The sequence below is a fragment of the Nanorana parkeri genome, unplaced genomic scaffold, assembly GCF_000935625.1.
Source record: "Nanorana parkeri isolate BGI_ZX_2015 unplaced genomic scaffold, ASM93562v1 scaffold547, whole genome shotgun sequence".
Taxonomy (NCBI): domain Eukaryota; kingdom Metazoa; phylum Chordata; class Amphibia; order Anura; family Dicroglossidae; genus Nanorana; species Nanorana parkeri.
This window is the reverse complement of record NW_017306815.1, coordinates 681,155-704,452: the sequence shown is the minus strand read 5'-3', so window position 1 is coordinate 704,452 and position 23,298 is coordinate 681,155. Positions and strand designations below refer to the sequence as shown.

Sequence of the window (23,298 nt, the reverse complement as noted above, 5' to 3'; positions counted from 1 at the left end):
ATAGTGCAGGGCAGTATAAACCTTTACGTGTAGCATACAGAGCAATGTGAACCTGTACATGCAGTGCAGAGAAGGCTAAACCTCTATGTATAATGCAGGGCATTATGAACTTGTTTGGGTAGCACTGAAAAATATGGACTTGTATCTGCAATCAAGTGAACCTACACAAGTAATGCAGGGCAGTGTTATCCTGCTGAGAACTGAAGAACAGTACTCCAGGGTATTGTAAGCCTGTGCATATAGCACAGCAGCACGGTGTAAAATTGTATGTACAGTGCTGAGCAGTGTGAACATAGCGAAAATAGTTTAGTGCAGTGTTAGCTTTTATATGTATTGCAGTGCCATCTCAACCTGGATATAAAGTATAATGCAGTGTAATGTGTGTATAGATGATTCCGTGCAATGTGAGGCTGGGTATTTAGTGCAGTGTGGTCTGTGGCTAGATGTATAGTGAAGTGCAATGTGAACCTGGATATATAGTGCAGTGCAGTGTGAACCTGGATGTGTAGTGCAGTGTGAGCTTGGATATATAGTGTAAAGCGCATAATGGAACCTGCCTGTGTGCGCAGTGAAAAACAATTACTGCCTGACTATACCACTGACAATAGTATTTGGCTTGGCTGCACCCCTCCATGGCTCCATGGTAATGCCTGTACTGAAGAAACTATGGTACAGGTCGTCACTGCCCTCCTATAAGAGTTCACAGCAGTGTCAGCCATCCCATGCACTGTTTATAGTGTCTATCAACTCTAATCCATTATAGTTTATAACATCTACCACCATCCATTACACAATCGGTTTATCACCATGTGCAGTGTCTAGTTGTGTCAGTACATAAGTCTCATGATGTGTCGCTGTTGCAATCTATCTGTGCTTATAGAATCAGCATCTTGCACATGGGATACCTCAGTACAGAATGTTATCTCCATTACTGTTAAACAATAAGAAGTTTGTTCAAATACTGGGCAAAGCCTCTCATTTACAAACAGAAAATGTTTGTATTTTCTAAACAATAATACTAATATACCAATTTACAGAATTTACAAATATCAATGGATAAATAAGCCTTTGTTTTTACTGTATATATAAAACTATCTATGGATTTTTAAGGCTGGCCTGTGTCATGCAGAAGAAGGCCATTCAGCGCTGTCTGGTATTAGGTGCAGAGCTGATGGGAAGCCAAGCAGCTCTGAGTGGCTGCAGCATTGGAGCTGGAGGAAGCCAACCAGGTCTGAGCCCAGTAGCCTTAGAGCTGGAGATGCCAAGCAGGTCTGAGCGGTAGTAGCCTCAGAGCTGGAGATGCTAAGCAGGTCTGAATGGTAGTAGTCTCAGAGCTGGAGGAGAAAGGAAAGGTCTGAGTGAAAGTACCCTCAGAACTGGAGGAGCCAAGCAGTTCTGGGTCCTAGTAGCCTAAGAGAAGGAGGAGCCAAGCAGGTTTGAACAGTGGTAGCCTCAGAACTGGAGGAGTCGAGCAGATCCAAGCAGTAGTAGCCTCAGCACTGTAGGAGCCAAGCAGGTCTGAACAGTAGCAGCCGGAGAACTGGAGGAGCTGAGGAGATCCAAGTGGTAGTAGCCTCAGAGCTGGAGGAACCAAGCAGATCCAAGCAGTAGTAGCCTCAGAGCTGGAGGAGCCAAGCAGATCCAAGCTGTAGTAGCCTCAGAGCTGGAGGAGCCAAGCAGATCCAAGCTGTAGTAGTCTCAGAGCTGGAGGAGCCAAGAAGATCTAAGCGGTAGTAGCCTCATAACTGGAGGAGATAAGCAGATCTGAGTGGTAGTATCCTCAGAGCTGGAGGAGCAAAGCAGGTCTGAGTGAAAGTAGCCTCAGAACTGGAGGAGATAAGCGGGTCTGAGTGGAAGCAGCCCCAGAGGTGGAGGAGCCAAGCAGGTCAGAGCGATTGTAGCCTCAGGGCTGATGGAGCCAAACAGGTCAGAGCAAGTGTAGCACTGAGGCTGGAAGAAGGCAGAAAGCTCCTGGCAGCTGTAGCATTGGAGCCTCAGAGCTGTTCTGCAGCTTTGCTTAGGGGTGGGTGACAATTAAAAGGTTTTAATGCACATGAGCAGAAGGTGGAAAATTGATTTAAAAAAAGCTGAATTATGTGAAAAATGCAGCAAATCAAAAGAAACAAGTGATTTTGAAGTCAGATCAGAGGAAAAATAACTCTGATTGCTTACTTTACGCCACTTCAGTTTGCACAGTGCTCTGCCTTGTTAAAGAATATCTCTGCTTTGCACTTTTTGCACCCATACTGATCACATGCAATATCAGAGGGCAATAACTTTCTTGTCATTCTTCCTCATCACCGTTTTCTGATCCACCTCTTCAGAAATGTTTACCGTAACAAATGACTAGGCATTTGGCCATGTGACCATCTGCTTTGAGATCACAGAGTGGCACCAAATGCAAGTATTCAAGGGTTTCTTTTAGAATACTGCAATCTAAGACAGCAGCCGTAGCAAAAGAGTGTGCAAATCTAATTTGGGTCTGCTTTAGAGCAGGACAGATACAATGAGATCAGTTCATGTGCGCAACTCCTTCAGAGTGAGAAAAGAGAGTGGGGCCCTCTTGTCTATTATGTTCTGTAGTGTTAACATAATATATACCTTACTATAAAGGGCCACAGACTATGGCCAAATTAGTATGGAATTCAGAATCCAGCCTGTCCAATCCAGGAGCCAGCAAGATTTTTTTTTAAGGAATCTGCTGCATGGAGAACAACTAGAGAAACCCTCTAAAGTTGCCCTGGATGACACTATATAAAGAAAAGAGATTTAACCAGTGTTGCCATTGGAAACAATAGAAAGATTTTTATTTACACTCGACATCTAGCTACCTATATCAGCTCTTGCTTTGGATGCCAAACTGATCACCCCAATCCTGTATGTGTATATTACAATGAACCGAACCAGCCTGATCAACCCAATCCTGTATGTATATGTTACAATGAACTGAACCAGTCTGATCACCCCCAATCCTGTATGTGTATATTACAATGAACCGAACCAGCCTGATCAACCCAATCCTGTATGTATATGTTACAATGAACTGAACCAGTCTGATCAACCCAATCCTATATGTATATGTTACAATGAACCGAACCAGCCTGATCAACCCAATCCTGTATGTATATGTTACAATGAACTGAACCAGTCTGATCAACCCAATCCTATATGTATATGTTACAATGAACCGAACCAGCCTGATCAACCCAATCCTGTATCTATATGTTACAATGAAGTGAACCAGCCTGATCAACCCAACCTTGTATTTATATATTACATTGAACCGGGCCAACCTTATAACCCCAATCCTGTATGTATATATTACATTGAACCGGGCCAACCTTATAACCGCAATCCTGTATGTATATATTACATTGAACCGGACCAACCTTATAACCCCAATCCTGTATGTATATATTACATTGAACCGGGCTAACCTTATAACCCCAATCCTGTATGTATATATTACATTGAACCGGACCAACCTTATAACCCCAATCCTGTATGTATATATTACATTGAACCGGGCCAACCTTAAAACCCCAATCTTGTATTTATTTATTACATTGAACCGTGCCAACCTTATACCCCAATCCTGTATGTATATATTACATTGAACCCGGCCAACCTTATAACCCCAATCCTGTATGTATATATTACATTGAACCAGACCAACCTTATAACCCCAATCTTGTACGTATATATTACACTGAACCAGGCCAACCATATAACCCCAATTCTGTATGTGTATATTACATTGAACCGGACCAACCATATAACCCCAATCCTTTATGTATATATTACACTGAACCAGGCCAACCTGATCACCTCAATCCTGTAATTCTTCACTTTCCTGTCAAAAATCTGAACTAATTCTAATTAGTAAACACTTGTGAGTACACATCACTCAGAAAAAGCTATGCCTGCTAAAAGAAAAAATAGCCTATTTGCCCGGCGCTCGTGTTTTATTCAGCGACTGTCTGGCTGTGAGAGTGGAAAGAAAACGAGCATCTTAAATAATGCTTTACACTTTTTTCGTTTATTTTCTGTTAAATCTGGCCTTTGGGTTGGAGCCATGTTTGCTGAGGCCACAAGACGAAACAGGGGCAGGATGGAAACCTGTAATTAGAGATGACTTGAATGGCATCCAGTTTGGGCACTGCTTTTATAGGGCTTCAGTGGTTAATTAATGCAAAAAAAAAAATTGTTACAAAAAAAAAAATTAAGGTGGACTTTCTTGGTAGAAGCAACAGGTATTTGTGAGACTTTGCATAGGCACTAAAGGGAAACTGAAGTGAAGAGATATTTACAATTGAGTGCTACAAGACATTGTTTTTAATGGATGACCATAGTTCTATCCTGTTTTATGAAAGCAAAGGAAAGGAAAGTGTGGGGGGGGGGTTTGGGGTTGTTTCTGGGAGCTGAATGAGTCCACTGATGTAATATTTACTTTTAGCCACAAGAGGGTGGCAGGGGGCGCTGAGCGGACCGAGCCGGAGCCTTATATCCAGTTCATTTGCCTGAACCTTCCTTTCCCTGTGCCTCGGGTCCAGCAGGGAGGAATCTCTGTGTGCAGCCTGGGCAGGGACCCCCCTAAAGTAAGCAGAAAAGGGGGGGTGCCCAGAGATCCGGTGGGGGGGTCAGCCTGCCATGGGTCCCAGCTCACCCCAGACCTGCCCACTGCCACCCTGCCAAGGTGCATGTAGGGTCCCAGGGGGGTGAGAGTGGCACTTGCACCAGTCTTATGTGGGATCATAGCGGGGTGCCCAAAACGAGCCACGGGCTGGGACGGGATGCTGTCACTCCGATGGACGTGAAGCCGGAAGAATGAAGTAACCGTGATGGAGCCGGTATCAGCCCCGGGCTCCAGACTCAGAGCAGCCGCGTCTAGGGGGTGAGTAGGAGCCGGCGGTGGTGTTGGGATGGGAGGGGGGCTGATCGGTGATAAACGGTGAACATGAACGGTGATTATTACAGCTTGCCATGCCATGCCAAGCACTTTTCTGACTACTTTTCTTGTCTCCTCTGATTGCATGCACAGGGGTCCCTTGCAAAGTTGCAAACCTCTATTGGCCAGTAAAGGGTATGTGGATCCTGATGGCAGGGATGCTTTGGGAAATTGCTGAAGTCTCCAGGATTGTAGAAAGTCTCTCCTATTGAATGGGCAGCATTGTAGCCAGCTTCTGCAGTGCCAGTGATCACAATGAATGGTGTCTGCTGACACAAGTGTCACCGGGTGCCTCTACATTAATTAATTGGGTGTCACCGATTTTGCTTCAAATGATTCCCAAACTCAGAGGTAGATTAGAACAAGCGCTGCCCATAAATATGCTAAAAATGTGCTCTTTATAGTAGAGCTGCAGCTAACGATTATTTTCAAAATCGATTAGTTAGCCGATTATTACGTTCGATTAATCGGTTAATCGGATAAACAATAAAATACATTTTTAAAAATGGCTCCAATGATGGGACTACTAGTTTGTATTGAGGTTGTAGTCCATCACAGGAGAAAGCTTGGAGCGGTGGAAGTAAAAAAGAAAAAAAATAGTGTGGTGTGCAATATAGTGAAATGGAAAGTGTAAAATTATACAGCAATGAATGCAGAATGGCTATAGAGGACTACAAATCCCAGCAATAATACAATACACTGTGCAATGCAGAATACCGCCAGCTATAATGTACTATTGCTGAGATTTGTTGTATTCCTCTATAGCTGGCGGTATTCTGCATTGCGCTGTATAATGTACTGTTGCTGGGTTTTGTAGTCCTCTATAGCTAGTCGTATTCTGCATTGTGCTGTATAATGTACTATTGCTGGGTTTTGTAGTCATCTATAGCTAGTGGTATTCGGCATTACACCACTGTATAATGTATTATTGCTGGGATTTGTTGTACTCCTCTATAGCTGGTGGTATTCCGCATTGCGCTGTATAATGTATTATTGCTGGGATTTGTAGTCCTCTATACAGCGCAGTGCAGAATATCACCAACTATAGAGGAGTACAACAAATCCCAGCAATACATTATACGTACAGTGTATAACGTATTGCTGGGATTTGTAGTCCTCTATAGCTGATGGTACATATACAGCACAATGTACCATCAGCTATAGAGGAAGACAACTTCCACTATCCCAGCAATACATTATAGAGCACCATGTGTGGGAAAGTGCAGTCTTCCAGCAACTTGCTTCTGAGATCGGACCTGTCTATCGGCGGCTGTCATCCCCCACACCTGCTCCTCCTTACTACATCTCCCCGCGTCCCTGTGCCGATCGTGGATGTGGGCGGGTAGTGAGTGTGATGCGGGGAGGAGGTGCAGCGTGTAGAGCGTGGATGCGGGCGGGCCTGGCAGCGGCGAGTGTGAGGTGGGGAGGAGGTGCGACGTGCAGCATGTGGGAAGCCATGAACAGGGCCAACTGATCGGAAGCCGATTAATCGATTATTGAAAAAGTTGACAACTTTTTCAATAATCGATTATAATCGATTATGTCGATTAGTTGTTGCAGCCCTACTTTATAGTAAGTTTCAGGTTTGCAAAACTTTATTTAGAGGTCAGTAATCACATCTTCCTTATTAATTTCAGTAAGGGCTTATTCACAACACATTCATTGAGCTGCGTTTTTCTGCACACCACAGCACTTGTGCAATGTAAACAGGGCATATAGAAAACAATTGCCCTAGTCACACCATATAGGCGCAGTGGTGTGCAGAAAAATGCAGCCCAATGGACTTGGTGTGAACAAGACCTAAAGCAGGGGTAGGCAACCCTCAGCACTCCAGCTGTTGTGGAACTACAAGTCCCATGAGGCATTGAAAGACTTTGACAGGCACTGGCATGACTCCCCAAGGCAAGATCCATGATGGGATTGTAGTTTCACCACAGGTGAAGTGCCAAGGTTGCCTACCCCTGCCCTAAAGGCTTAAGATACTTAAATTATCATAGGCAATACATATGCACATGGTGTGTACCGGTAATCATTGTTTTCATATTATCGGTCACATTCATATGCTTAAAATATACAGCTGCATACGATCTAGTTCAAAATTCAAACACTGTGATCTAAATCCTTTGGAGGTGCTTCACAAACACATGTCAGATGCAAAAGATAAAGATGCCCATGTATACTGAACCTTTACATGATACCATTGATTTATTTGTTCATATAGTGCCGACAATTTACACATAGCTTTGCATACTGTACATTACAATTTGTTCCTGTCCTCAAGGAGCTTACGATCAAATGTTCCTATCTCATATACACACATACCAGGGCCAATTTTCGACAGGGGCTAATTAACCTGCCATCATGTCTGGGAAGAAGGTGGATAACCTGGAGGAAACCCACGCAAGCACAGGGAGAACATGCAAACTCAGTGCAGATAGTGTCCTGGCTGGGAAATGACCTGGTGACCCCCAGTGCTGCAAGGCAAAAGTTAGCAGGGGTAATCTGTGCACTGAATACATCCCAGGGCCCACAATACAGTTTAATCCACAGCTGCCCAAGCCTGACCTGGCTTGTTATATACCCAGAGATACATAAACTGCCAGTATTTAGGGTATGCGCTACTAGAATTTCTTCAATTTGTGACTAAACTCTAATCTGCACATTCACTTCTGTAGCGAAGCAGATTAACATTCAAGTCAAGCCAGCAGACGTTCTAGTGATGCTTATTGCAGACTTTCCCAAGGGATGACATTGATATTGCACAGTTTAGACATTTACCTCGGATTCTACTTACCCAACAATTGGTTCCCTGTGGATTGGGATTAAGTGTGGATTCCGTAATTTGAATTAAAAAGCACTTTGAGATCTCATGAGTGAAAGGGACAGAGTGGGTCCAGTGGCTGCTTAATGCTATTTGTTTCCTAATCCCATGACTGCTACTCCATGTGAAAACTTGTTATCCCTGTTACAATGTGTCAAGGGACGGGGATTCAATCGTTGGATTATTTTACATGAGGTTTTTTGTCCCCAGTGTGATCATTTCCTGTGTAATAGAGTATAGCGAACCCCAGATCTGCGTTCTAGCGTATAGGTTGGTGATCGGTACCTTTAATCATTCATTGATGATGGCTGTATTGATAGACTAGAAAGATTCTGCTGTTTCAGCACTTTTGTTGATGATTATTATTGTTAAAGGAGACATTATAACATTACAGGAGGACCTGGATAAAATAGGGGAGTGGGCATTAATGTGGCAGATGAGGTTTAATGTCGATAAATGCAAAGTAATGCACTTTGGAATTAAAAATAAACAAATGGGTTATACAATTATGGGTATGCCGCTAGGGAAGTCAGAAATGGAGAAGGATTTGGGGGTCATTGTAGACCACAAACTGAAAGGTAGTTTGCAGTGCCAGGCTGCTGTAAACAAAGCTAGCAGGGTCTTGTCCTGTATTAAAAAGGGGATGTATTGCAGGGACAAGTCTATAATTTTGCCACTTTATAGATCATTGGTTCGACCTCATCTGGAGTAAGCGGTCCAGTTCTGGTCACCAGTACTAAGAAAAGATGTCCTTGAGTTGGAAAAAGTCCAGCGGAGGGCAACCAAACTAATTAGGGGTATGGAGGACCAGAGCTACGAGACAAGGCTACTAAATTTAAACATGTTCACATTGGAGGTGAGGAGATTAAGGGGGGATATGATCTCCATGTACAAAATGTTCAATGGTGGCAGCAACATTAGCGATAAACTGTTTAAAATTAACTCCGTTACAAAAACTAGAGGCCACCACCTAAAATTGGTGGAAAAAAAATTCCAGCACAAGGGGCGAAGGGGGTTCTTCACAGTAAGATCAGTTAGGGTCTGGAACTCACTGCCACAGACAGTGATTTCAGCAAAGAATGTGGAATTGTTCAAGAAACTTTTGGACGATTTCTTAAGGGACCGTAATATACAGGGGTACAGGTACTCCTAGAATGAGATCCTAATAGGTTGGACTTGATGGACTAATGTCTTTATTCAACCTCAAATACTATGTAATTATGAGGCGAGTGATTTTCACTCAGCCTCATAATCTGAGCCGACCTGTGACAATGAAACTGTTACATGGCGGCTCAGTAGATCGGGAAGTGAGTGAACACATACCGGTGCTTGCTGACTTCTCGATCTATCCCTGCAGAGAGCCGTGACTGTCACTCACAGCTCCCTGCAGGGATTCCCCCCCCCCCGTCCGATCCTCCAGCGCTGACTGGCGGAGGGGGCGGGTACAGCTGGCTCTGCCTCTGCCAGCTGGCACTCACACAGCTGGGTGGATCCAGACGGAATTGTCGGGATCCGTTTTGGCTGCGTCGCCTCAGTATACCGCTGCTGTAGCTCACGGTATACTGAGCTTTGGGTGACGGGAGGACGCTAGTTTGTGTCCTCCTGTTACCCTTAGGAGAACTATGGGGAAAACCCTGACCCCATAGTTCTCCTTTAAAGGCTTCCTGAGTTTTTTTAATTTTACATTCTATAGGATTCCGCAGTTTGTTTTAATGTATAAATAATTTGTATGCAATCTACATAGAGTATGTAATAATTTGTTACTCCACACTATGTAATCAAGATGCCAACAGTGTAGAATGGGACATAGTTTGTTTATAGCGGTTCCAAGAGTTGTAAACTCAAATGTAACAAATTAAAAAGAGGTAAAGAAAGAGCAGTGTGCAGTTTCCCCAACACTCTATATATTCCACATTAGCTCTGATATGGATTCAGATTATAGGAAAAAAGAAAGTTGAAGCTTTCAGCACAAGATGATCCTGCTCATAAATGTATGCATGTTATTTGGAAGAGCGGTCAGAGAAAGAGGACATGTGTACCTTTTTAAAGAAGGAACAGTTAAACCTTAAAGGATACCATAGGCTGTGCTCCAGGGGGACCTCTCTCTAGCCAAGAGATGTATTTGGAGTGAAATGGGTCCAGTCATTCAGCACTTTGCCCAGAAGACAGTGTAATCAATCTGTGCAGTGTATGGAGATTTAAAACGGAAAGGTATAGCTCAGGGATGACAATTTGGGATTAAGTATGTTCCTGCTCTCAGTTGTAGAGATAAGCCTATTCAAAAGTCCAGTGCAGAGAGCAGTAACCCGCAGCAACCAATCAGCTTTCAGTACTCTGTTCAATAAATGTGTCTAGATGCTGGATGAGCATGCACAATTCAACCAATGAATGGGCATTCTTAAAGTGACATTAAAGTCAAATTGGGAGGAAGTGGCTTACTGTATATTGGCATATTGAAGAATAGATTTTGGGTTGACATACCGTACACTTTAAAATAAGACTAGGTATTGCGTTAAAGTAGATGTAAACAAAATCTCAGATAATCTATAACATGTTAAGGTATGTTAAAAGTAATTTTTGATTAAAAAAACAAATGCTGGGCATTGTAGTGGAGGAGAGTACTTCCTGTGTACTCATTTTGGTTGATTTATTAATAACAGAGTCAACTATAGACCATGACAAAATCATAGTTACATAGTATTTGAGGTTGAATAAAGACATTAGTCCATCAAGTCATTAGTCCATCAAGTCCAACCTATTAGGATCTCATTCTAGGAGTACCTGTACCCCCGTATAAAATCTTAGTTTAAAAAAGGGGAAATGGGGAAAAAAAGCATCATTACAATATTGAGTTCTTAAACTCAATGGTATAGTTGTCCTTAAAGTTAAAGTGAAACTTTTAAAGTGACATTAAAGGAGAACTATGTGGCAAGTGTTTTTCTCCATAGTTTGCCTAAGGGTCAAGGGAGAACACAAACTAGCGTTCTCCCGTGACCCAAAGCTGTAGCTCGCGGTATACTGAGTCCACCGCAGCCGGGACGGATTCTGACATTACTGTCGAGATCCAACCAGCTGCGTGATTGACAGCTGCCTATCTAGAGGCAGAGCCAGCTGTACCCGCTCCCTCCCCCGTCCATTCCGCCAGTCAGCGCTGGAGGATCGGACCGAGGAGGGGGGGGAATCCCTGCAGGGACCCGTGAGTGACAGTCACGGCTCTCTGCAGGGACATGATCGAGAAGTGAGCGTTACTCATTTTGGTTGATTTATTAATAACAGAGTCAACTATAGACCATGACAAAATCATAGTTACATAGTATTTGAGGTTGAATAAAGACATTAGTCCATCAAGTCATTAGTCCATCAAGTCCAACCTATTAGGATCTCATTCTAGGAGTACCTGTACCCCCGTATAAAATCTTAGTTTAAAAAAGGGGAAATGGGGAAAAAAAGCATCATTACAATATTGAGTTCTTAAACTCAATGGTATAGTTGTCCTTAAAGTTAAAGTGAAACTTTTAAAGTGACATTAAAGGAGAACTATGTGGCAAGTGTTTTTCTCCATAGTTTGCCTAAGGGTCAAGGGAGAACACAAACTAGCGTTCTCCCGTGACCCAAAGCTGTAGCTCGCGGTATACTGAGTCCACCGCAGCCGGGACGGATTCTGACATTACTGTCGAGATCCAACCAGCTGCGTGATTGACAGCTGCCTATCTAGAGGCAGAGCCAGCTGTACCCGCTCCCTCCCCCGTCCATTCCGCCAGTCAGCGCTGGAGGATCGGACCGAGGAGGGGGGGGAATCCCTGCAGGGACCCGTGAGTGACAGTCACGGCTCTCTGCAGGGACATGATCGAGAAGTGAGCGAGCGACGGTATGTGTTCGCTCACTTCCCGATCTATAGAGACAACATGTGACAGATTAATTGTCACACATTGGCTCTAACTATGAGGATGAGTGAAAATCACTCACCTCATAGTTCTGCTTTTAAATTATGCCTCTTGATCAGATCATCTTCTTCTTTTCAGTAGTTTGAGGGGTCCTTCCAGCGCTGGTGCCGGTCTCTGATCCAGCGCTGACTGCTGTGTCTTCTGTGTCCCATGGAGTCTGTCTGCGTGCATGCTGCTGGGCTAAGTGCATTGACTTACACTGGGTCTCTCCTCTTCTCCCGGCCAAAGATCTCTACTGCGCATGCGCCCACCCTATCATGTTGCTCAGCCACTCGAGGATCTTCAGTTCTTCGGACGGGAGCAAGCGATGGAGACAGAGGTAAGTAAAACCCTTTTTGGTAACTTTTTTTTTTTTCTATGTTTTTGCATATGGCTATGGCTAGCAAGCAGTCGATATCTGCAAAAAAGAGAGTTTAATTATACTTTATTAGATGATAAAAAAGGGGAACTCGGCAGGCTTTATATTGCAGAAGCAACATACCATGTCTCTTCTGCAATCACGGATTTCTACCTGGTTGTTCACATTCTTCTTCAACACATACCGGCGTACGCTCACCTCTCGATCCTGTCACGGCTCTCTGCCGTGACAGGGGAGGGGCTGGAACGGACGGGGGAGGCGGCGGGTACAGCTGGCTCTGTCTCTAGATAGGCAGAGCCAGCTGTCAGTCACGCAGCTGGGCGGATCCCGGCATAATTGTCGGGATCCACTTCAGCTGTGGCGTCTCAGTATACCACTACAGCTCGCGGTATACTGAGCCTAGGGTGACGGGAGGACGCTAGTTTGTGTCCTCCCGTTACCCTAAGGAGAACTATGGGGAAAAGCCTTAACCCCATAGTTCTCATTTAAGTGCTTTTCTTCCAGAACTTCCATGTCCCACTTTGGTCAATTGGATATACTTGCTTAAACAGCACTACTCTTGTGATCTTACCTGTGCGGCTTCCTGGTGCCTTTTCTTTATAATCTGCCAGGGAACCAGTGTGCATCCCATACATGCATCTCCCTATTTTCCATTCATTGTAAAGGAAGGCCTCCTGCAATGATGACAGGTCTTCTATTGAAATGAATCAAAGCTGCTGCACACGGGCACACACATTAATCTAGGATGGGCAAACCCTCTTTTTTTATATGCACATATGCACAAGTCAAAGTGAAGTCAGGAGGATCAGCATGACAGCTGGGTAACTGCAGAAGGAGTTCAGCAGTAGCAGCTTCCATGTCTCTTTCAAAAAAGGGACCTTTTAAAGGCAATGCAAAGTTGTTGTTGTTTTTTTTTTTTTTAGATATATTACATTTAAAAAAATGTAAATAATCTGAACGATATTTCATATTGTTTAAAATTGGGAGTATAGGTGTAAATGTGGCTGCCATATTTGCTCATTATGCAGGCTCTACTTCCTGTTTTGCAGTGCTACACAACTGAGTGTAGTAGCAAATATACAAATAACATGTGAAACTGTGAAACTCCCATTCAGGAGTAACACTATATTATTAACTCCGAATATGCTCTTACTGAAAATACACTATACATTCCCTTTAAGACACAGTGTTGGAGATTTCTATGTAGCGTTGGCTCTGCAGTAGAGAGGAGTTATGCCCCTATCACCTGCATAGAGCCTTCTTTGATGATATGAATCTAGCTCCTGTTCCTGTGTGTAAAAGTGTGTCTTTTTGTATTTTGTGCTGTGTTTTGACTTTTTACCTGGGGGAGATGCGGAATAACCTTTTTCTTTCTTTTGTCACACTGCGCCGCAATGGAATGTGCATTGACTTACGTTAAGATTGGTGATAGCGTAGGCCAGTATCAGTCGTGACCCTCCTTTTAGAAATCCCAGAATATCTTATTAAGTTGTAGGAGCAAGTCATGGTGGGTCCTTAGCTCCCCAATGTTGTTATCCTGTGGTCTTTCGTCAGGACAATTGATCATGTATTACACCAAAATGTTCCGCCAGAGTTTGTTGCAAATATAGAGGCAAAGCGGTCAAAGTTTTGTGGACTCCAACGTCCCCTTTAGTCAGTTACGGAGTCGGTCATATTGATATTTGTTTATGTCGCAGGTCATGTTGTAACCCCTACACCAAAATGCATGCATTTAAGTAGAAGGATGTTACATAGTTACATAGTATTTGAGGTTGAATAAAGACATTAGTCCATCAAGTCCAACCTATTAGGAAGTCCAACCTATTAGGAAGTCCAACCTATTATGTTCAAAGGCAAGACACAGTGGGGGGGAATGTATCAAAGCAATTGCGACAGTTTTAGCCTCTTAGATCATCTTTTTAAATGTGCAAATCTGTCTTTTAACATGAGTGTCTGTTTTGACCAGAGCTTGCACTACTTTTTCAATTGCATGTGTTTTGCAATGCATATTTTTATCTGCACTTGTCCTGCGGCTGTCTGAAACCGGAGCATCACCTAACAAAACAATTGCAACTTAAGAAGTCCCCATGACCACTTCTTCAAGAAGTGACAATTAAGCTTTTTGCCTGGAGTCTTCTTTTCTGGAGTCTATTTAACCTCATTTATGAATAACATTACACTAGCAACATAAATCTGGTGCAAACTGCGTCAAACATATTCCGTGCAAGTTCACACTCGCAATTGCTATGATAAATTCACCCCAGTGTTTGCATGCTAGACTTGTCTGCATTTGCCTTTTTAAAATGTGCTCTTAAAATGATGTGTTGCTTCCCATTTGGTCCCAATACAACATATCAGTAGCGCACCATGTTCTGATGAGGTAACAGGACACTTTATTGTCACCAGCAAGAAGCCGCTACAAGGTCCTCCTAGGACTGTCACTCTTGTTTGATGAAGAGGATCTCAATGGCCTTGTAATGTTGCTTCTTGTTGGTGACAACAAAGTGTCCTGTTTTCTTATTGGTACATAGTGTGCTGTTGGTATTCTGTACTGGGACTAGTGTTGTGGCGGTGCCATCCACCATGTCACCATTGCAATTTTATAATTGGGTCTAAATGCTTTCAATGACATTAAAAGTCATTGCTATGAATGACATTAATAGTCCTACATGAGAGTAAAGCCCATAAGAATTCTGCTATTACCTTTATTTGCCAGAAAATCCTCTTCTTCACCTTTTTTGGGTTGGCTAGAAGTTAGGACTCACTAACCAGTGAAACCAAATCAGAGAGAAGGAAAAAGAAGCTATTCTGGAAAGTAATAGGCAATAGGGGCATCTTGTGGTGTCTGCGCTTAGAAAGGACTTCTAACAGGATCATTCACAAATGGGTGAAGAGTTTGGAGAAGGCAGGAGAAGTGAACAATCTAGGACAACATAGCTCAGCTGGAAAGTGAGCTGAATTGGATAATGTTTCTATATTGGCTATGTTGTCCTAGATTCTTCACTCCTCCTGCCTTTTCCAAACTCTTCACCCTTCAGTACAGCATAATGGCTATATTTACAAAATGGAGGCTAATATAGTGGTGTGTGTGGGCAATTCCAATTTTTTTTTAGGATTCTAACAACCCGCTGCCATAGTGGAAGTTTTGGAATCTGGCTCTCCATACTTTCTCATCCATGAAGGATCTATATTTGCTTTGAAATGGAATAGCCATTAGACACACGAGGATGGTTCTGGGTAAAAGCAGTGGGGTATTTGTCCTTTGACCGGCTCAGCAGTGTCCACACACTTTCTAGTAGTGGCCGTGTGCTAAATGTGGACGAATTGACAGACACAACAAATCTTCGCTTGCAGGCCAGTGTTTGGTATAGTGACTGGTACACAAGGAGTGACACAGAGATGGCACCAGCATTCAAACTGCAAGCCTCCCACTTCAAAGGCAAGTGTGTTTACTCTTAGTCATCTCCTCTTTTTTACCATCATTGTGTAAAATTTGACACCATTCCCCAGCTACGTTCTTGCTGCAGCATATTTTCATGAATGAATGTGGGGGCGTGCGAATATAATTGTGCATTCTAGGCATATCTTCTACACATTGCTCTGGTCTGCATCCCTTCCTTACCAGGGGTGTGGAATTCCTATCCCCGGGCGAGTAGTTTTTTTTGCCCTGCTTCGGACAAGCAGAGCTAAATGTACAGTGGGCATCCGCTGCTCATTTTTATACAAGTGATCTGATCAGATCACTTGTAGGAAAGGAACAGCGGTTTCCGCGGATCACGGGTCCGCTCCTCTGGGGGACCCGTGACCACGGGACATGAGCTCACCATAGAGCTCGTAGAGCAGACGAAGAACGTCCGTTCTTCGTCTGCTCTGTGTGAACACTGAGACCGGAGCGCTGTAATCACAGCGCCACCTGTCTCAGCTGTCAGGAACTGCACAGAACATCTGTGTTGGAGGGCAGGTTCCATAAAGAGAACCTGTCACCTCCAAACTTTTAAGCCCCTATGTGATAGGAATAAAATTAAGTAGAAAAAAAAAGTAACGTAAAAAATAATAAATTGTATATAAACATTTAAAAATATAGGTGATAAAGTAAAAAATAAAAAAATTTAAACCATCCCCGCTGCCACCCGCCATCTTCATGCAAATAAACGCACACGTAGGACATTGTGTGCATTGAGTGCTGCCGCCATTCCACTGTGTGCCATATTGTGATAATTCTGTACCCCGTACCGCAGTCCAGCGCAGTCCTGCCCTATGCATTTTGAATTTCGCTCGCAAATTGTAAACACTCATTGGTCAGCGTGGTCAGGTGACATTTCCGGTCAGGGAAGATTTCCTCTGACCGGCAGTGCCGGAGGGGAACATGGAGCCAGCTTCCCGTGCAATCAGGAAGCAGGGCAGCTACTAATGACCCGCCTCCTGGTTTCCTGATTGGCCAGGAAGTCAGCTCCTTGCTGATTGGCTGGGAAGCCGGCTTCCCAGCCAATCAGGTCATTACTCGCCGCCTGGTTTCCTGATGGGTCTGGAAGCCAGCTCGATGCTGATTGGCTGGGAAGCCGGTTTCCCAGCCAATCACAATCAAGCCCTCCAAACAACATGGAGTTGGCTTCCCTGGCAATCAGGAAGCCGGGTAGCATGTCTTTCCTGATTGCCCGGGAAGCCTGCTAAATGCCAACAAAAGCACGGGAAGCTCGGTATCGGCGAGTACTGAAAGCAAAATATCGGTACTCGTACTCGATACCCAAAAAACGATATTGGTGCATCCCTAGTTTTGATTAAAGTTAGTTTAGTTTTGATTAAGACTGCTACAGCCTTATTCGGGTGGTGCTTTTCTACAGAATTTTGCTCTTATTGCAAGACATTGCTTGTATATCAAGGCAACATTTTTCAGAAATGTTTGCTTGTCTTGCAAAACACTCTCAAACCAAGTTACTTGTAAACCGAGGTATTACTGTATATGTAGGATCAACAATAACTTTTCTCAAACGAGCCATACCAAAAATGTTTGGCCCAATAATGACTGCAGCCAATCAGCTTCAGATTCCTCCATCCATGCTTATAGTGTATCGCCTTTGTTAACGGAGGAAACACTCCTACCTGTTATTGTATTCGGTTGGTGCCAGCTGGGCCATCCATAGATTGAACTGTGGCTGATTTAGTAGAAAATTGATGAAATTATACCCATGTATGGCCAGCTTTAGACTCCTTTATTGACAGATCTTCATTTTAAATAAAAATATAAGTCTTCCTGCATCTCTCTCATGCATACAATTTTAAACATCTCCCTTTTACATACCTTCTAGTTATCTTCTGGCTACTCAAGTTACATCACAGGATCCTCTTCCTTTCCTCTTTTTCTTCGGTTTGGCGGTGGTGGGCAGTTCTTTGTAGTGCACAGGGCAGCATGGCAGGCAGGACTCTCAGGAATTGGGTTGAATAAGGCTGGCCATCATTCAACTTGGAATAGGACCAGTTGCTGGAGGTGGTGTGGCGTTTCTTTGGGGTACAGCATGACAGACAAGATACATATTGCACCCTTTTTTCATTTCTGACATGCCTGGCTATTTTTCTAAAACTGGAGTTTCTCTTTAGTTTATTAAAGATATACAGTTTTGAAATAATTTGTTATGACTGAAGAAGGAACGTAATAGTTTATGAAAGCTGGTATCTTAAAAACATTGAAGAGGACCCTTGCTCCCCCTTTGGAGTTTTTAAAAACCCTCTTATCTTTTGTGTAGTGTTTGTCCTCAATTCACACACTCACCTGCTCAGCAAATCTGAATCTGGTGTGGTCCTGCTGTGATCCACTGTTCAGGTTACACAACCCAGGTCTGGTGCCATCATCTTGCTGCTCCTCAGTCAGCCGGAGCTGGCTGCCTTTCCCGGGTTCGAGCAGCCAGCACCTGATAACACACCCAGCTCCCTCCCCCAGCCACTTTGTGTCGCTGCTCCTGGAATATTTATTGGGAGCAGGAGCAGGGCACATGATTCTCACCTAGGCATTTAAAAAATAAAATAATGAACAGGAAAAATTATTAAAAATAAAACAATATATTCTTTTTTAAATACTGGAGAGGGGTAGGGGTATAGGTGCACAAGGTTAGAGTACAATTTTAGAATGTTAGAATGAAGGTCCATTTTAAGTTATCACTTAAACCCCAAACTTTCTAAATGTAGAGTGTTCAAAGTTGCTGCATTTCAGTGGTAATTTCCTGTGCACACCGCTTTCAGAATACCCGAACAGTGGCTGCAGCTAATTGTTGCAGTCACCGTTCGGCCAACAATTTTCAGCCGGCTCCTTTCACAAAGTTAGAATTTCAGCCAGTTCCTGTAAATAACCCTAAGGCCTAAGTGTAGACCAGCCCAAGGCTTGTCTACGAAAGGGATGCAGATGACACAGTTGTCCTTATTAAAACAATGAGAATGCATCAGGTGGCTATAACGATTCCCAACCCTCCCATTCAGGAATCAGTCTGGAAAGGACATGGAGAATCAAACAGTTTTTTTTTCTAAAGCACAGAGACCGGTAGGAATGTGCAACAAAGTTTGTTACAATCCCTCAATGTACACTGATCATCCAGAGGTTTGGTTTTTTTTTTCTTCAACAAAAGTAGAGTTGGTTATACTTTAAAGACTGGGTTAGGTTACGGGTCAGTAAATTGGTAGTTTTTTAATCGTTCGTTATTGTAAAATTCCTTTTTGGTGATATACGGTAGTTGTGTAAATTGAATTGGTGTTCCTAAGCCCATGAAAGCTTTGCCTGATTCTACTTTTCACCTAGTTCTTACCTTCCGTTTAGCAATATCACACTTATTGTTGTGTAATAATATTGTCTGCTTTAATAGAAATTTGGTGGCTCCACAATAAAGGTTTTTTATTGATAAAACTAGTCTTGAGGAACAAGTTGAGAACCGATCTTATTCCAGGTGAATTGTATTTGGCATATTTTTGGAGTTAGCATCTAACATTTCATTGGTTAATATAGACCACACAGATTCCAGATGAGGCTTATATTCTACATTTCTGGAGAAAAATTTGTAACAGCCTTGTACTGCTGATAATAAACCTCTGTCACTGCAATCCTGTTTAATATCTGCTGGATTCAATAGAACAGCAGCAGTTAAGCTGGCTGAGAATGAATTGCTATGGTGAGCTACCAGATTCCCTACCAGCGGTCATCACCCAGCTCCTCAGCTGTACATCCTATTTTTGGCCCCACACCTCCGTTGCCCCCGTTACACCTCACTTTTAGGTCACGGAAATACTGAAGACATCGCTTGAAAAAGTCTTTTGTTTATTTGGCTCCAGCAGACTCTGTTGAGACATAATGTGACTGTTGTAAGGCAGAGTAATGCATTCTTAAGGGGGCAGTGCAATTTTCTCTGCTTGGAATGGGTTAGCGGGGGAAGCAGATAGGTACAATGTATCAGCTGTTTGGAGACTCCAGATCATATTGCAGAATTCCCACAATGCAATCTCGAATTAAAGCAAAACTCGCTCGATGTCTGAACGTTTGAGAGGAATTTACTGTAATATGTCCCATGTGCTAATGCTATTTCATGACTTGCCTTTGTGAGAAAGGTACCTTAAAGTGGAACTGAACTAAGAAAAAAAAAAACATTTGCTATGTTATAGGGAACATTTAGAAATGTTAAGTGTGCCTAAGTTATACCTTTTGTTGTGAATTGTTCTGGAAAATTAACAGTGCACTTCCTGGTATGTGAGGTTTCTAGGCACTGCTCTGTCTACAGCCTCATAACTGTATATCTGCAGCGCAAGATCTAAGGCACTGCTGCCTCTGACTGCTAGTCTCTGGAAATTTGGTGATGTCACTACTGTTCTGTTCAGTGTTCTTAATGCTGAAGGCTGTGACATGAGAAATCATAACCATGCTTCTACCAAGATGGCCGCTTCCACATAGGGACACAGAATAAGGCAGACGTTGTGATCTGACCCTCATCCAATTAGAGAAAGCATTTAAAATATCATTAGAAAATACAATCTAATCAGTTACAATTGTAAATGTGTTATTGCGTACGGTACTGCTACCCAAAGCACTGTTTCCTTTTATTTTACTTTATTGGCAGTGTGCAGAGTGTACATTCCATTGAAGGTGGTGCGCTGCGGTGCAGTGGTCTCCAGTGCCATAAATTGCGCTTCGGAAAAATGCACCCGTTTTGTGGTGTGAAAGCGGCACATAGAAAACAACTGTTTTCTGTGCTGAAAAAATGGCAGTCACTGCAACTGTTGTGAACAAGCCCTTCATCGATCTGAATTATGAGTTCACATGCAAATATTTGTTAGATTCATTAGAAGCGATCAATGAAATTCTGTTAGAGCCTGTCACCTCAGCAGAGTTGAAATCGGTCGAGAGCTCAATAAATTGATCTAATGATGGTTCTTTGTTTTGCGACTTCTATTCATTTGGACAATTTTAGTGGCATTGGATGATTCATGGTGTGATCATGTTGATATGTGTTGGCCTCCTTTAGACAGCTGTCTCCCTGAATAGTGTCCCCACAAGGAAATTTCCCTTCTGTTCCTCTTCCAGTGAAAACTCAAAATGTTTGATTTTCCATCACTTTCAGTTCCTGTGATAATGACACAACTGAGATTGAATTTCCCCAGCATGGACACAGCTAAGGATTGATAATACTTCCTTGCTCCATCAAAATAATCAAGTTTAGGCTTTAGATACACTTTACTCAGTCAGAGATGTTTAAGTGTATCTAAACCCAAAAGCAAAAATTTGATATATTGTATTGTACCAGTCTTTAGATGTTGGGGCTGCATTTGTTTAGGCTTTTGTAATTTCATTTCCACCTATTGATCCTGCCAGTAACACACTTCATGTATGAATGTGACAATATTTACTGTACTATATCTGTGAAGGAGCAGCATTGCCATCCTAGGTTTCTCTTTTGTTTAGGATTACAGGACACCTCTTCCTCTCCTCATCACCTTTATATAGTGAAGGGGGTGTTCTGTAGAATACAGCAGAGAACTGGAAAGGTTGATCACATTGTTTGAGATTTCAGTTGAGTGCCCAGGAAGTTTTCTGTGCTTGCAGAAAATATACTTGGCCTGAAATAGAAAACCTCTGCAGCCACCAGGACTGGAAAACTGGAATATACTCGCACAGCCAATAAATCCAAAATTGGTCTGATGTGCTCCATTGTTACATGCTCTACATCGTGTCCCATGCCTCCATCTTCGTTTCTGGGGGATGACTGCCTGACCATTTCTTCTTAGTTCAGACAGTCATCCCCCTGATGATCTGCCACCAGGTCCGCCCTTCTCCGGTCACTGTATTGAAACTGATGCCTCCTGGGTTATGTGACACGAATACCCCAGGAAGCTTCAGGATTGGAGGTTTTTAGATTGCTGGGGTGGGAGAGGTGGAATTCCACTAAAGAAAAATATATTATTGGAGTAAAGGTCTGCTTTAAATTTTTGTTCTTGCATTTGGATCTTAATGTAGGTCCTTCCTCTTTCTAGCCACTGAAATTGCCTGTATTCCCCTTTTAATGTTTGTTTCATAACAATAGATTGTATAGTATTGGACTAAGTGGCCCATCTTGGATAAATCAGGTTACATCAGTATGCTGTCATCGCTTTACATCCTTTTAGTACCTGCGGTGCTCCTGGGAATTGTGGAGGATGGGGGGCGGGGTAGTTCTGTTACTTAGGCAAACTGCCGCTCCCAATGAGAATATCACATCACCCGCTCTTTCCATAACAGGCTCCAGTTTTTCCATTTCAAATATGGAACCAATATCCAGTGGAAGAAGCCAGGGCTGTGCTACATTTGGTTAGTTACACTAATTCAGACTGATGTGAATTTTCCATAGACTTCCTTGGAAGAAGATGATGCCACACACACAATCGTAATTGCCTTGGCCTGGGGCGTAAGTGGCCAAATTGAGACTGAGACTGTGTTCTACATTGGACCCCCATGCTTGTCTTCCTCCAGTGAACTTGCTGGGAAAACCTCTTGTATCATTCCTCAAGATGAAAAGGACTAAAAAGGAACTGTTTATGCTTCAGCTTGATGTGAAAGCAACACTTGGACAAAATGTAAATCACAGAGCACTTTGCACTGATTCTTGGCAGCAGGCACAGCGGGAGAATGAACTAACTGAAGCTGAGCTCAGGGTGCCTGTCGGCTATTTATAATGACACGCGGCTAGCACAGGGGGGAAGAAGAGATGTAGAGATAATATACACCAAGAAGAGATGCATTGCGTTAGTAGAGCATCTGCTTGGTCAGTTAGCCAGAAGCGCATCATACAAAACCTAACTCAGTCAGTGTGATTAAGCTGATCTGTTTTGTCTGTCTGACCTTTCTTGGTCATAATGTTTGTAACTTCCTTCCTACTTGTGTGACTGGCTTCCCCTAATTGTGCGCCCAGGTTGTATTTCTATATATCAACCAATGGTTTAAAGGTACACTCCAGTCAAAAGTGAAAATGAAACCTTGAGATCCATACAGGTACATGCATCATACCTGCTCAGTACTAGGGCTGCAGCTAACGATTATTTTCATAATCGATTAGTTGGCCGATTATTAAGTTCGATTAATCGGTTAATCGGATTAAAAAAAAAAGGCTCCAGTGATTGACGACTAGTTTGTGTTAAGATTGTAGTCCATCACGGGAGCAAGCTTGGCGCGGTGGAAGTAAAAAAAAAGTGTGGTGTGCAATATAGTACATTATACAGCGGCGCAGTGCAGAATACCAGCAGCTATAGATGAATGTAGCAATAGTACATTATACTATAATGTACTATTGCTGGGATTTGTAGTCCTCTGTAGCTGGCGTTATTCTGCATTGCGCTGTATACAATGTATTATTGCTGGGATTTGTAGTCCTCTATAGTTGGTGGTATTCTCCATTGCGCTGTATAATGATTTATACTGCGCAATGCAGATTACCACTGACCAGTTATAGAGGAACAAATCCCAGCAAAAATACATTATACAGCGCAATGGAGAATACCACCAGCTATAGAGGAACAACAAGTCCCAGCAATAATACATTATACCGGGTGTTTAATATATTATTGCTGGGATTTGTTGTTCCTCTATAGCTGGTGGTATTCTACAGTGTGCCGCTTTTTTTTTTTAAAACAGGAAACATTAAAACAGGTCCCCCTTACCTGTTTCTGAACCCTTGTAAGTCGCGGCGGCGTGCTCTGCGGGCGTGTGTCCGGCTTGTGTGGTGGG

At 43.0% G+C, this 23,298-nt stretch overlaps 1 protein-coding gene across 1 annotated transcript in view; it reads left to right on the top strand.

Moving 5' to 3' along the window:
- The first annotated feature begins 4,532 nt into the window (after positions 1-4,532).
- The window catches only part of COL27A1 (collagen type XXVII alpha 1 chain), a 310,533-nt gene continuing 291,767 nt past the window's right edge, over positions 4,533-23,298 (top strand). The window contains exon 1 of the mRNA XM_018561833.1: positions 4,533-4,894. Coding sequence (XP_018417335.1) covers positions 4,842-4,894 — 53 coding nt within the window. The 5' untranslated portion in view covers positions 4,533-4,841. The remainder of the gene's footprint in view (positions 4,895-23,298) is intronic.